Below are 14,248 nucleotides of genomic sequence, written 5' to 3' on the forward strand. Positions count from 1 at the left end.
CTTCACTATCTGTATAGATTAAAGCTTTAAGGATAGCCCCATTACTTGTGCATGTTTATTTACAATGATGTAAGAAGGTCAATTGTAATGCTTAAAAGAATCTATAACCACTACTCCACAAGTCTTCTTCTTCATGATAGATTATGTTGTTGTTCTTCAAAACCTCAAAAAATGTACAATCTGGGAAGGTGTAGACTGACAAATATCAACAATTACATCAATTACTATGAACACCAAATAACTCCAATGTAATGTTCAAAGGCTGGCTACCAACTTCAACTAACAAACCAATGGTCACGACCTTATACTAGGTATTTCTTAGATTGTTAGATGGCATATATAGTTGGCCAAAATAAGCCTCCTTAGAAACGTATTTATTGGAATGCTCCATCCTCCAATTTTATTACCTTAAAATAGTCTAATATGGGATTATTAGTTATCACTTTGTAGGCTTGGTAGAAAAATAAAAGTGTCAACAAGATTAACAGTTTATTTTAAAATTATTTAGGCATTAATAGATACTAAGCATTCGACGACAAAATCAATTATTTATACGTCAAGTAAAATGCTGAACTTATCGGCACTTTTATTATAATGTAAAACACTAATATATTCGTTTTCCAATTGGGCCCATGAGTTGATAGCTAATGCATCTAAATTAGACACTTTTTTAAGTATTAAGTTTAGGAAGTGAGAACCATTTGGATAAATAAGTTTAAAGTTCCATGGGTTTCCCCATTGTCCTATAAGAAGGCAAGATAAGAGAATCCTAGCTAAGCACAAGACTCCTAATGCATAAAGACAGTTTCTAAATCCTAGCTGATATCAAACATGTACAGCCATATCATTTGTGTTCAGACCAACTCCAGATTACACATGTATAGGAATCTTTGGTGAGTTAAGAGATGAAAGGAAGATAGAAGCAGTTGAGCCATATATAGTGGACATGTTCCTCATTGATATGTTGAAAGGAATCAAACCTAATGCCTACTAGATTTGGAGAATCCATGTCCTTGCAAATTTAAACTTAGAAAGCAATGTCATGTTCTGTGGGACTGCAGATTAGGTGTGGACAAATGTGATAGATAAACATGTAGGGTCATTCTCTATAAAAGAGTTATAAGAAGAGGGGGGGCCTGCACTACATAGGAGAGGGAAAGGGAGAAAGGGGAGAAAGGAAGAGGATTGATAGCAACTCTGTGAACTGTTTCCATGGAGATGCAATTATTATATGGGTGAAAGGTATGGCCACACACACACCCAAGGCCATGGTGTCTGTCAATGTCACTTAAGCAGATAAGGAAGTATGAAAGGACTACATTGTCCTTTTTTTCTTTCTTTCTTTCTTTTTCTTTTTATTTTTATTTTTATTTTTCAGAATTTATTAAAACACTCAACATTTGCTTTGATCATCATTTACTATATGGATATTTACTATTGGACCAGTATATTTTATATTTAATATTTTAAATAGTGAATAATTTATTACTTTTTGAAATAGAAGTGAAAATACGTATCTCTATTATATTTGCATATAATATAATACTCTGTCTTTTAATAAAATTATAATTTACGCTCTGTATTTTATGGGCACTATAATTTGACCAATATACGTAGGAAATACTTTGCTTTTAAATCTGGTAGTTAAATTTAACTAAAACTTCTGAATTAAATTAACTATAATAAGAAAAATTATAAAAATACTTTCAACTAAGTCATACTAAGAGTATTTTAGTTATTTTAGAAATAAAGTATATCTACTTGACATAATATTTTTACGAGTGTTAGTTCAAATTTAATCCAACGTATTTTCTGCACATATTCACTAAATTATAGAGCTCGATTTATAAATAGAAAAAATATAGAGTGTAAATCATAATTTCGTTAAGAATCGGTGTTATATGCAAATTTTCTAATAATAAGAGCAAACCTTCTTATGGCATTAAAAGGAAAAAGATTATGAATTATTTCTTGTTTTCTAGACATCACTTCTCTTGTATGAGTAGGATGTCTAAAGCATGACAATAGTAAATGAAGGAGGTTAATCACTCTACTAGGAAAACAAGCTATGTTAATAAGTATATTTACATTAATACTTTTTATGTTCACATTATGTTCACATTAATGATTTTAAAGTATCTACTTGCACGTAATCTCAACAACAAGTACACAAATTTTATTAGTTGGTTTTATTAAGGTGACTCATTTGTCTAAAATAACATGAGGAGATTAGGATAAGATGGCATCTTCTATCAAGAAAATTGTGTCAATCATTTAAGACCTATTTGGATGCCTAAGATTTTGAATTGAATGGAGACAAATAGGGTTTTATTTTCTTATTTAGTATATTAATTGCATATATTTTCTATAGTTGATACACATTTTATTATCATAAAATGCACATAATTTATATATACAATGCGCACGAACGAGTCAAAAGAAATCATCTAATTAGAAATTCCAAGGGATAATTGAAACAAATATGAGCTATTATTTTCTTTCACTCCCTCTCTATATGTGCAGGATCTTGAGATGCATGATACTAAAAAGACATCTAAAGAGGAAGACTCAAAGCAAAACCTAAACCTCACAATTTTCCAATTAAAGTATTACAATGTTATAAAGAATAAAAAAGAAGTACAAACTCACTAGTGCCAACCATCTTATATTAAATTGCATAGTTCTCTAAGATAATGTTTACTTCCTCATAGCACATCAGAATATTCATTATGCTCTTTTAAGTCTTTCCAGGTCAGCACAATCTAGCTCTTTTGCTTTTTCTTCTCAAACAAAATAACTACATAAAATATCACCCTTAACACTAATACCCTCTCCTTTTTCATTTATATGATATATTTTACTTCTACTTCAATTGTTATTTGACTGATGAACAGCTACCTATTTGCTTTCTGAGTACAACCCTCAAAGATTTTGAGCAAAATGGAACTCACATGACTTCCATCTCTCCCTTGTAAAGATGTTCAAGTTGGAGAGGAAGACAGTCTGAGGTGGTGGGGTCCAAACTTTTTTGTCATCAAAGGATCATGATGGGTTCTTTGAACGTAAGGAGGGAGAGTTGTTCATGGTGGTGGAATATTTCTTGTCAAGGATTTCATTGTCTTCTTCAAATCTTTTCCTGAGTTGTTCTTCCTAATTTATTACTATTATATATGCAGAGTGCAAGTTGGAAGGTTTGTGCTGTAGTAACAGGAGTTTTGGATATTCTATATTATACTTCTAGATTTTTGTTCTTCTTTTAATTTATTCTATAAGAAAGTATCCCATCATTACTTTAATCGATCAATTAAAATTATACCTTAATATATAAGAAAGATAATAATAATAATAATAATAATAATAATAATAATAATAATAATAATAATAATAATAAGGGATTCTTATAAATTACACCGCATATTTTATCTATTTTATAATTCACATACTTTATTTTTAAGGATTTTGTAATCCGACTCCTTATTTTCTCTTTTAATTTTTAATTTAACACCATGATGTGAGCAAGTTACTAAAATATCCCTACTAGTCCCTCTTATTTCTATATCATTGTACCATCTTTTTTACCTACCTTTTTCACCATCGCCATCACCAACACCGCCTTTCCTCCTCCTCCTTTTCCTCTTTTTTCTTCTTACGGAAGTAATTTATGTATTTACAAATTATTTTGTATATTATAACAGAATGTGTCTTTTCTAGTACCATCCAAGTTAACCTAGAGTGTCAGATTACAAAATCCTTAAAAACAGAGTGTGAGTCATAAAATAAATAAAATATAGAGTGTGATTTGTAAGAATCCATAATAATAATAATAAAAGAAGAGTTATGAACACAAGTCTCATACTTAATGTATGATCAAAATAGTCCGAACGACATTAAGACAAACTATCAGGTACAAACAGGTCTCTCATATAGAACACACAGGAATAACAAGAGTTTTGGAAATACGAAAACTCTATGGATAAAAATAGCCGAAAATATCATTTTTCTCATAGTTAATGAAGTCATTATTGCGATAAGACGGTTGTAATATTAATTATCTTATAGCTTCATCAACAATGAATCTTCAACCCAAGTTCTCAGATTAACGGAATATTATTCCATGATCATGCATTTGAGATGAGATATATGATGACTGAGAGAAGCTAGATAAGATTTAAGGCTTGGCCTAATGAACGAGAAAGGATTAAGTAAATATTAATAGAAGATAAAGAATAATTTTAACATTTTAATGTCTATTTTGGTGGGAAAATTTCAGCCAAAAGTTTTTGTTACATTCTTCTATAAATTTCAATAAAAAAATATGATAGTTTCATATTAATCTAGTCGATGGGGATGCAAAGGAAACACACAAAAAATTTAGTGGGATAGTTCAATTTTAAGCATAAGTATAGAGGACGAAGATGCGACATACGAAAAATAAATTACTATATTTTTAGGGATAATTTAACTTAGACCTTCTAATCTATTTTCGGTACACAAACTCTATAAACTTCGTAAACTATTTAGAACCTCTCAAATCTCAATTCCATTAGCTCTTCGTTATCTTTTTATATCTACAAGTTGTCGTATAACTAGCGTATGAATAAATTTATAATTTTGTAATACTTTTTTTTGGACGAAATAAAAATAATTATTAATATATTTAGAAGGATATTTTTATTTTTTTACTCTTTTTGTTAGTAGATAGGGAGTGAGGATGCAGAGATTTTCTTAAACAATAGTTTAATGGGTCTATATGTACCTAAAAGAACTTCATTCTAGTGCACATGAGACTTAACGATGGTTTAGGAAATTAAATGAAATTATCTCTAATTTTTATTCTTCAGTAGATTTTACTGTTATATATACTCACTTTTTTACCTTATTACAGTAAAAGTGGTAAAAGTTGACTTTATTGATAACTCGACACGGTAACTTGACTTTTAAATGAACTTGAGTTTAATAGAATTGGGTTCATATCACAAATATGTTAACTTATCTAACTTGGTTATTGAATGAATCGTTTATTCTTATTATCTTTAACTCATTTAACCTGTTTATGACCTGACTTGCCAGTCCAAATTGACTTGCCAGTCCAGATTGACTCGTTTATAACCATAATAATTTATTCGTAACTCCAAAAAAAAAATATTTATAACTATAATAATTTATATAAATTTGAATAAATTGTGTCCCTTGATAACTCAACTCATTTATGACTCACGTAACATAATTAGTTTCTAGATAAATAAACCACTTGCATTTACATCTTACATATGTTTCATGATTGGTATGTGAACTACCCAAACATTCTCTTCCAAAAGAGAAGGGGAGAAAGAAAAACACAAATTTCATCCTAAAAGTCGAGCTAGAGTTATATTCTGAGTTGAGCTAATTATGCATCTATATTTATACTCAGAATCACTTTATTCTTTCATATTTAAAATATTTAAAATTAGTTTATGTACTTATAATTAAAATAAGACTGTTTATTTTCTATTAGATTTAACTAAGCAGTAAAAAATAACTAAATTTAGACAATAAATGTAAGTTTTTAAGATAATATTGCTAAATAATTAAAAAATAGTTATGATTCTACTGATAATAAAATATATTTAACTAATTAAAAAAAATATCCATTAACTTGGGTACGACATTCACGCCACGTGGAAAGAGAATAAAACGTAAGGTTGTAGGGATAAATCGGTCCAATTGAATTCCACTTTCCGGATCAACTGCTTTCCCTCAAGGCTCCGCAGGTTAACTGATTGTCTGAAATGACTAGACTACCCTTTCCAGTGTGAGAAAGTTTGGTAGAGTAAAGTCCTGCAACGGGGGCAGTCAAGGTAAAATAAGGAGCTATCAGCAGCTGCTACCTGCCAGCTCTGTGTACTCTACCACTGGCGTCCTCCTCCGTCCGGGACTCCTCGGACAGCGATTAGGGTTTAATTACTCCTGCGTCTCTCCCTAAAACCCTAATCCTAACCCTAGCACCAGCCCATCATCGACGTCGTCGGAGGGATGATCAAGTACATTAGGGGGGAAACCCCAAAATAAACGAGAAACGCCTACGAGGTTTTAATCGTTTTCGAGAAACCTTATAAAGATCGGGCTTCTTTTTTTTTTTTTTTGTCGTGGGTCGATCGGCGGGAATGTGGAAATGGAAAAAGGTTGGAACTTTATAGATGTTTTGAGCTGCCGAAGTCGGGGGAGAGACCAAAGGGGAATATAATAGTCAAGAAAGGGAGAGGTTGGGATAACAACAGGACAGGAGGGGAAGAAAATAATAGTTTATTCGCCGCGTATCTTGCGATATCCAGCAAATTCGATTCAGTTGGAGTCGAGAAAAAAGAGGCCATTGCGCCGGATATCTCCTCCCTATCCTTTCCCTTTCATAGAGAGAGAGAGAGAGAGAGAGAGAGAGAGACAGAGAGACAGAGAAAGTGATGTTGTCTCACCCCCCCCCTCTCTCTCTCTCCCATTTCTTGAAGTCCCTTACTCTAAAAATCAGCTCAGGGGAGGAGGAGGACGAAAGCTTTATCCTTTTCCCTCCTTTTGGTAGTCCTTCGGTTTTTCCTCTTTAGTTGGAACCGGAGTACCAATTTGGGCTCAAATTTTGGTTGCAGTTGGAAGTAGATGTCGAAGAAGGCGGCAAAGGTGAAGGCTTCAAAGTTGGTATGAAAGGGAATTGAGGTGGTATTGGGAGATGGGTTCGGAGTCGACCGGAGGCGGTGGAGGGGAGAGGAGGTGGTGGCTGAACCGGACTGCCGTGGTGGTTGTGTGGATTACGGCGTCGGTGGCCATCTTGGTGGGCTTGCATTGGTACAGCAGGGTGGTGAGCATCCGTAAGGCGGAGGAAGGGCTCGTGAGCATGTGCGAGGAGCGCGCCCGGATGCTGCAGGACCAATTCGCCGTCAGCGTCAACCATGTCCACGCCCTCGCCATCCTCGTCTCCACCTTCCATTACCAGAAGCACCCGGCCGCCCTTGATCAGGTCCTCCAACAACAACCGTCCATGTAGCTCTCTTAGAATTCCTTCTATAATTTTGATGTTTATAGTCTGTTCCTGGTTGCCGTATGTTTTCAGGATACATTTGCGGAGTATACGGCGGGGACGGCATTCGAGCGGCCATTGCTGAACGGAGTTGCGTATGCGCAAAGGGTTGTTCACGCCGAAAGAGAGAATTTTGAGAACCAGCAAGGGTGGATGATCAAAACCATGAAGCGGGAGCCATCTCCGGTGCAAGACGAGTATGCGCCTGTGATTTTCTCACAGGAGACCGTGTCCTACATCGAATCCATCGATATGATGTCTGGAGAGGTACCCCTATCTCTCTCCTTCCACCTGCCTGCTTGTTCGATTGCCTTCTTTTAAATTGTGAATCTGGCGATCTTCGCGTTGCAGGAGGATCGAGAAAACATCATAAAGGCTAGAACTACCGGCAAAGCTGTGCTTACGAGGCCGTTTAGGCTGCTGAAGTCGAATCATCTCGGGGTGGTGTTAACGTTTCCAGTTTATCGCGCAGATCTTTCCGGAGATGCGACGTCTCAGGAGCGTGTTGAAGCTACTGCTGGGTGAGATATGCAAATTTAGATCTCTCATCCTTTCTAGTGTCTTGATGCTGTGCCTGCTGTTATAGAGCTAATTCCCTTGGAAAATTGGTCACATAAATTGCATGATAGATCTTTTTCTTTGTTTCAATCAGGTAATAAGTTCCACACAAAAGTTAGAAGGTAGTGGCCAAGAGAATAAGGCTACTGATTATTATTCTTGCGTCAGATTTCCAACTGTTCATTACTATCCCAAAACTTATTAGTGTCAGATAAACAGAAGATTCATTGTTTTCTTTGCTCCTTTAATTAGCTTGATGGTCATAAAGAACAAAATAACAGAAGGAAAACCTAGGAATCTATGAATGTATCAATCTGTAATATAGTACCTAGGTCTCACCCTTCCCTTCTGAACAGAGACCTCAAAGAACTATTTCTTCCTTTTGATGTTACTTTTGGTTCTTCCAGTTCAGAAGCCGCAGCTTTTCTTGTTAATTTCAGTCTGTATAATGCAGTTCCTCTGGCACCTTGCAGTAGTAATAGGTGGACATAATATAATTGTTTACTTCAAGGCTTTCAGCACTTATGATTGGCCAAAGATATTACAAGAGGAAAAGGCTAAGACAAGTTAAAATGGCTAATCCTAATCTATAAGATAGATGATGGAAGCTAGCATTATATCATCACCAGCTTGCGTGGTCTGGACTATAAAGTGCAAACAGATGCTGGGTTGCATGCTATCTTTTGGCAATTTCAGCTTGATGACTCATATTTTTGACTTCACTTTGTGCACCAGGTGTGCTACGGAAATGCCTTAACTTAATGGTATTGCCAGGCTCTTAGCTTGATGCGTTGATATATCCATGAGCTGCTGTAGTCACGAGATAGATCACCCGTTGTTGTGATAGAAGTAAATTTGTAGTTTCAAGTGATACTTATATTTTTCTGTCAAGTTCTTCATTGACTGGCTCTCTTATGTTGAAAATCTTGTGAACCCTTTTCCTTATTTTCTCCAGGTATCTCGGAGGAGCTTTTGATGTTGAGTCACTTGTGGAAAATTTGCTGAGGCAGCTCGCAGGCAATCAGGATATATTGGTTAATGTGTATGATGTCACTAATATTTCTAATCCCCTTATCATGTATGGACCCCAACTCCCTGATGATTTTGTGTCACTTTCACACATTAGCATGCTTGATTTTGGAGATCCCTTCAGGAAGCACCAGATGGTATGTAGGTAAGCATATATTAGCTGATGCTATTTTCTTTCCCATTAATTATGGAGTAAAACATTCATTTCCTTATAGAATAATGTTTGAAGTTTCCTTGATCAGGTATAGTCAGAAACCTCCCATTCCATTGTCAGCCATTACTACTCCTTCTGGCGTATTTGTCATATGTATGCTTACAGGATACATACTTTATGCTGCTTGGAGTCGCTATGACAATGTCAAGGAAGACTGCCGAAAAATGGAAGAGCTGAAAAAGCAAGCAGAGGCCGCAGATGTTGCTAAATCTCAGGTACGCAGTTCATCTAATTCCATGTATACAACTCCTGCCTAGTATGGTGCATAATCTGATCCACTATTTTGTTTCTCAATGACAGTTTCTTGCCACTGTTTCTCATGAGATCAGAACACCCATGAATGGTGTCCTTGGTAATCTCATGTTTCTGTTGTGCTTTAGTTTAATTTATTATGTAGAAGAATCATAACTTTAGATGCAAAAGGGGGGATCTGTTATTGTTATTCTTTTAATGCAGGTATGCTAGATATGCTACTAGATACAACCCTTAACTCAACTCAAAAAGATTATGCTCAAACTGCTCAAGTCTGTGGGAAGGCATTGATATCACTAATTAATGAAGTTCTTGACCGGGCAAAGATTGAAGCTGGCAAGCTAGAGCTCGAGTCAGTGGCATTTGACCTGCGGTCTATCTTAGATGATGTCATCTCTTTGTTTTCTGCAAAATCAAGAGAAAAAGGAATTGAGGTGTGTTTGGCTTCCTTCAATAATGACAAGATATTGACATGTACAGAAAGTGCCTCTTTAGTCTATGTTTTTCAATTTATGTTGCCTAGGCTAACAAAGAATATATCCTGTGATATGTTAGTAGGCCATGTACTTTCCTAGTTTCCTGATTATGTTTTTGTTGAAGTGTAGCTTGCTGTGTATGTCTCCAGTAGAGTTCCTGAATTTCTCTTGGGTGACCCAGGCAGGTTTCGGCAGATAATTACAAATTTGGTGGGAAACTCAATTAAAGTATGTATCATTTTATCAGCTTAACCTCCTATTACTTTCCTATTGTGCTTAACTTTGTCACTTTCTTTTAATTGTTAATAGTGAAGATAAGCATACCCTGCATGCTTAGTTTGTTCAGTTTTTACTTCTGAAGCAACATGATTTTGTTCAGAGGCTTATTGATGTAGAAAAATGTTATATCTTCAATCCACAGTCATTAGTGGATGTGTTGTTGCCCTTGGCAATCATAGGATGTAAATATGTAATTGTGTGTAATTTGCTGCAGTTTACAGAACGTGGCCACATATTTGTCCAAGTTCACCTGGCTGCCCATTCAAATCAGGCTACTGATGCTGTAATTGAAGAAGGTTTGATTGGACATGAAAATGAAGCTTGTGTTATGTCTACTAACCTTGCATTTAATACTTTAAGCGGCTTTGAAGCTGCTGATAGCAGAAACAGCTGGGAAAATTTCAAGCTGTTGCTATCTAATGAGGCATCCATGTGTACATCTCAAAGCAAGATGCCATATGAGAATGACTCTAGTCAAGTAACTCTGATTGTAATCGTGGAAGATACTGGGATTGGCATCCCATTACATGCCCAAGAGCGAGTTTTCACTCCCTTTATGCAAGCTGACAGCTCAACTTCAAGGAATTATGGGGGAACAGGAATTGGCTTGAGCATCAGTAAATGTCTTGTTGAACTGATGGGGGGTCAGATAAACTTTGTAAGCCGGCCTCATATTGGAAGCACATTCACATTCACTGCTGTCCTCCAAAGATGCCAGATAAGGACAAATGGTGATACAAAGAGACCTCCACATTGCTTTCTACCTACCTGTTTTAAAGGAGTGAAAGCAATTTTAATTGATAGAAGGCCAGTGCGAGGTGGTGTCACAAAATATCACCTGCAGAGGCTAGGGGTTAAGGCTGAAGTTGTCAGTAATATTGATCTGGCAGTTAGTGCATTGTCTGGAAAAAATGGCAGCTTTATATCTGGGTAAACCTTCTATTGATATGTGTGCTTGCATATATACATGTACATATTTTTGCACATATAGTAGTGGATTGTAATGCTTTATTGTTTGGAGTTTGTTATTTGCCATAAGCATCATATGATACCAAACAAATTTGAATTAACCCTAATATAAGTTTTCACCACTAAGTTCTGTGCTTTGAAGCTATTAATTACAGCTATTCTTAAACTTTGAAATGGCGATAATGTACAGGTTCCATTTATATCCTTTCTATTGAATTGCCATGACTTTGTTGGCTCGCCCTCACTTTTCCTTTTTGATTGCAAGAGAGAAAGATAACATATCAAAATTGTGAAAATTGAAATAAATGGGAAATCTTATTAGTGTTGTTTTACTTTTAAAATAGTTGTTATTTGTCATTGCAGTATAGTTCCTCTGACTATTTTTCTTTGTAACTTCACAACAGGTATGGAAAGGAACCGTGCATACTCTTAATTGAGAATGACTCTTTGTGTTCTAAAGAGGTTATTTGCTTACACAATCAATTACTAGAACAGCAAAGAACCGGTTCCATACCTGAAGTACCAAAGGTGATCCTTCTGGCAAATTCTGAATCTGACAAAACAAATGGAGTGGATATGGTTGATAGTGTGATCGTGAAGCCTTTGAGAACAAGCACAGTGGCTGCTTGCTTTCAACAAGTGCTAGGATTTGCACAATATCCGAGTCAAGAAAAGCCCAATGGATCGGCTTTCCTTTGCAGTTTGCTGGTTGGAAAGAATATATTAGTCGTTGATGATAATAAGGTTAATCTCAGAGTGGCCGCAGGTACCCTAAAAAAGTATGGAGCAAAGGTGGAGTGTGTTGAGAGTGGCAAAGATGCCCTTTCTCTCCTTCAATTGCCACACAAGTTTGATGCCTGCTTCATGGATATTCAGATGCCAGAGATGGATGGGTAAGTTTGGCTCCTATTGTTTTAAATTAAAATTCTGAATGTTACCTAATTGTTAGTTACGGAGCTATTTTGCTACTACTTTTGAACAAATGCTGTTATTGAAAGAAACACAAATGCGTCATGTATAACCCATATGTGATCCATAATGGACAGCTGATATCCACCGCATAGTGCTGGAATTCATCTGGATTCTTATTTTTAATTGCTCCAACTGAGTAATTCATATTCAACTGAGATTAGTATTATTTCGTTAGACATGAAAGACACTTATTGAATATATGACTGTGGAATTGAATATTTATTACATTATTTAGATGAATACTAATACAAGCTGTCGTCTCTGAGATCATCTGTTTGCAATGTATAAGTAATATAATTACCATGGCAATAATTTTTCAAAATTGTGAAGGAAGTACAGATATATAAAATATAATGATGGTGACAAAATCATTGATTATGTGCTGTATGCTGATCTAAAGGCAATTGTGTAGTTCTAAAGAATACTTAGCCAAGTGGGTCTTTGCAGATTAGTTAATGATCATTATAGTGCAGCAAGTACCATTCATAAACAATATACTTTATATTACTATTTAAGTATTAACCCCTATGAAGTAGAAAAGCCTCTTCTAATGTTTCTACATTCTATCAGTACCCAGTGGCTACAGCATATTAGAAATGCCAACTTAGCCACACGACACCATGGCATTTGACTATATTGCAACAGTAACGGGCTGCCCTGCTTTAGTTTTGTGATGCTCAGAATCTCTGTTATTGTAGATACCTCGGTGCAATATTTCATTCAATAGTTCCTAGATATTTTTAGTAAACAATATTAGTTCTATCATTTCTTTAGGTGCCTACATAACATTGCAGATACCTAAATGATATGAATCACCACTGACGAATCTACGTAATAATTTTCTATATGTGACTTATCTTTAAAATAGTTGCGAAATACTGAAGTGCCTATGCTTTGAGTTTCCGAAGTTCAGGAACATTAAGACTGAACAACGTTATCTATCAAAAACAGACCCCCAACAACTTCATTTTTATCAGCATTTGTCATCTTCTACTTTCCCATTAAAATTTGGCTGATAAAGTCATGCCACCAGCTAGTACTCATTCTCATTTTGGGGCATTGGTGTAGCATTGTTCTTCTAAGGTTTTAATAGTGAGATCTACTCACTTATGACATTTGGTATCATGAAATTGTGTTCTTTACATGCCAGGTTTGAGGCAACTCGGCAAATACGCTTGATGGAGAGCAAGACAAATGAAGAGGCCCAGAATGGAGGAACTTTAGTAGAAGAGAATTCCTCGAGGATCGAGTGGCATCTGCCAATCCTTGCTATGACAGCCGATGTCATCCAGGCAACCTATGAGGAATGCATAAAATGTGGAATGGATGGTTATGTTTCCAAACCTTTCGAAGAATCACAACTTTATCAGGCAGTTGCAAAATTCTTGGTATCAGATTCTTGAGATTACACTCCATACAGTGAGGAACCAACCCAAGAGCTAAGAAGCACAGATGGTTATCCAGTTAAATCAATCATCGGCATGAAATTAATGTGCTGTGGGAGAAAATCATATTCTGAAGCCCGCCGCAAGTCGCACTTCCTGTTGGCCAAGTCTATTCTCATCAAGCCAATGTACATTATGATATGATGGGGCTGATATTCATTAATAAGTAGCAGAGCAGAATCTGAATAGTATATGTTCTGGGTATCCTCTGTATCATTACTCGAATAATTGACATTTTTACATTCAACTGTCTGAAGTGACTTTGTAATGTAAAATTTTGCAGCTGTCTGTTCTTAAGGTGCTCTAATGAGGATGATTTTGATGTTTCCTTTCCTATCTTGTGGGCTTCTGCTTGTGTAATGTTTCACAGTATCCTAATCCCAGGTCTATTTACAGTTTTTTTAAGATACATATACAATGAATCATAGAGTGGTAAGTTGATTGCAACTATAAAAGCAAACATGGGCAGGCTGTGAAATGGTGGGAATTTTGAGCAGCCATTGCACCATCTGAGTAATATCACAATTTTTTATGAGGTTATAAATGGGCGACTTGCAGTGACAACCAAAATCTCTGGATAAAATAACAGTAATCTTTATTGTTGTTTAAGGACATTTCTTAGCAATTTACTCCTCCATCTCTCTTCCATTCCTTTCTCTCTGACGGATTTTGCTCCTCAGCCTCCTCTTTAAATCCGATCTCATGGGCTCGTATGATCGGGATGGTCAATCGTTCACCGGTGTTTCATTTTTGTTAGTTTTGTAGAATTTGATTAGTTCCATATTTTTGTTGGTGATTTTATATATTTGACATAAATTTTTATTAATTTTGAGCTAAATTCTAAGTGAGGCTCACACATTATTAATAATTATTTAATTATAAAATTAATTTAGTTTAAATAGTACTTTATTGTCATATATTTACTTAATTAAATTCATGAAGAAAAGTGAATAAAAATTGGCTATAAAGTGAGTATCATGGCAATGAAAAATAAATAAAAGTGAAT

General features: G+C 35.4%; 1 protein-coding gene across 1 annotated transcript; it reads left to right on the forward strand.

Moving 5' to 3' along the window:
• The first annotated feature begins 5,870 nt into the window (after positions 1-5,870).
• Positions 5,871-13,578, forward strand: LOC140787179 (probable histidine kinase 4). Its single transcript, XM_073135965.1, has 11 exons — positions 5,871-6,988; positions 7,082-7,315; positions 7,400-7,569; positions 8,562-8,780; positions 8,878-9,064; positions 9,150-9,201; positions 9,306-9,535; positions 9,707-9,805; positions 10,071-10,786; positions 11,230-11,718; positions 12,948-13,578. Exons 1-11 carry the CDS (start codon positions 6,701-6,703, stop codon positions 13,198-13,200), a joined length of 2,937 nt encoding a protein of 978 aa, XP_072992066.1. The 5' UTR covers positions 5,871-6,700; the 3' UTR covers positions 13,201-13,578.
• Positions 13,579-14,248: the final 670 nt, after the last annotated feature.

Source organism: Typha latifolia, chromosome 4, assembly GCF_019914945.1.
Source record: "Typha latifolia isolate L0001 chromosome 4, TyphaL0001v2, whole genome shotgun sequence".
Lineage (NCBI taxonomy): Eukaryota > Viridiplantae > Streptophyta > Magnoliopsida > Poales > Typhaceae > Typha > Typha latifolia.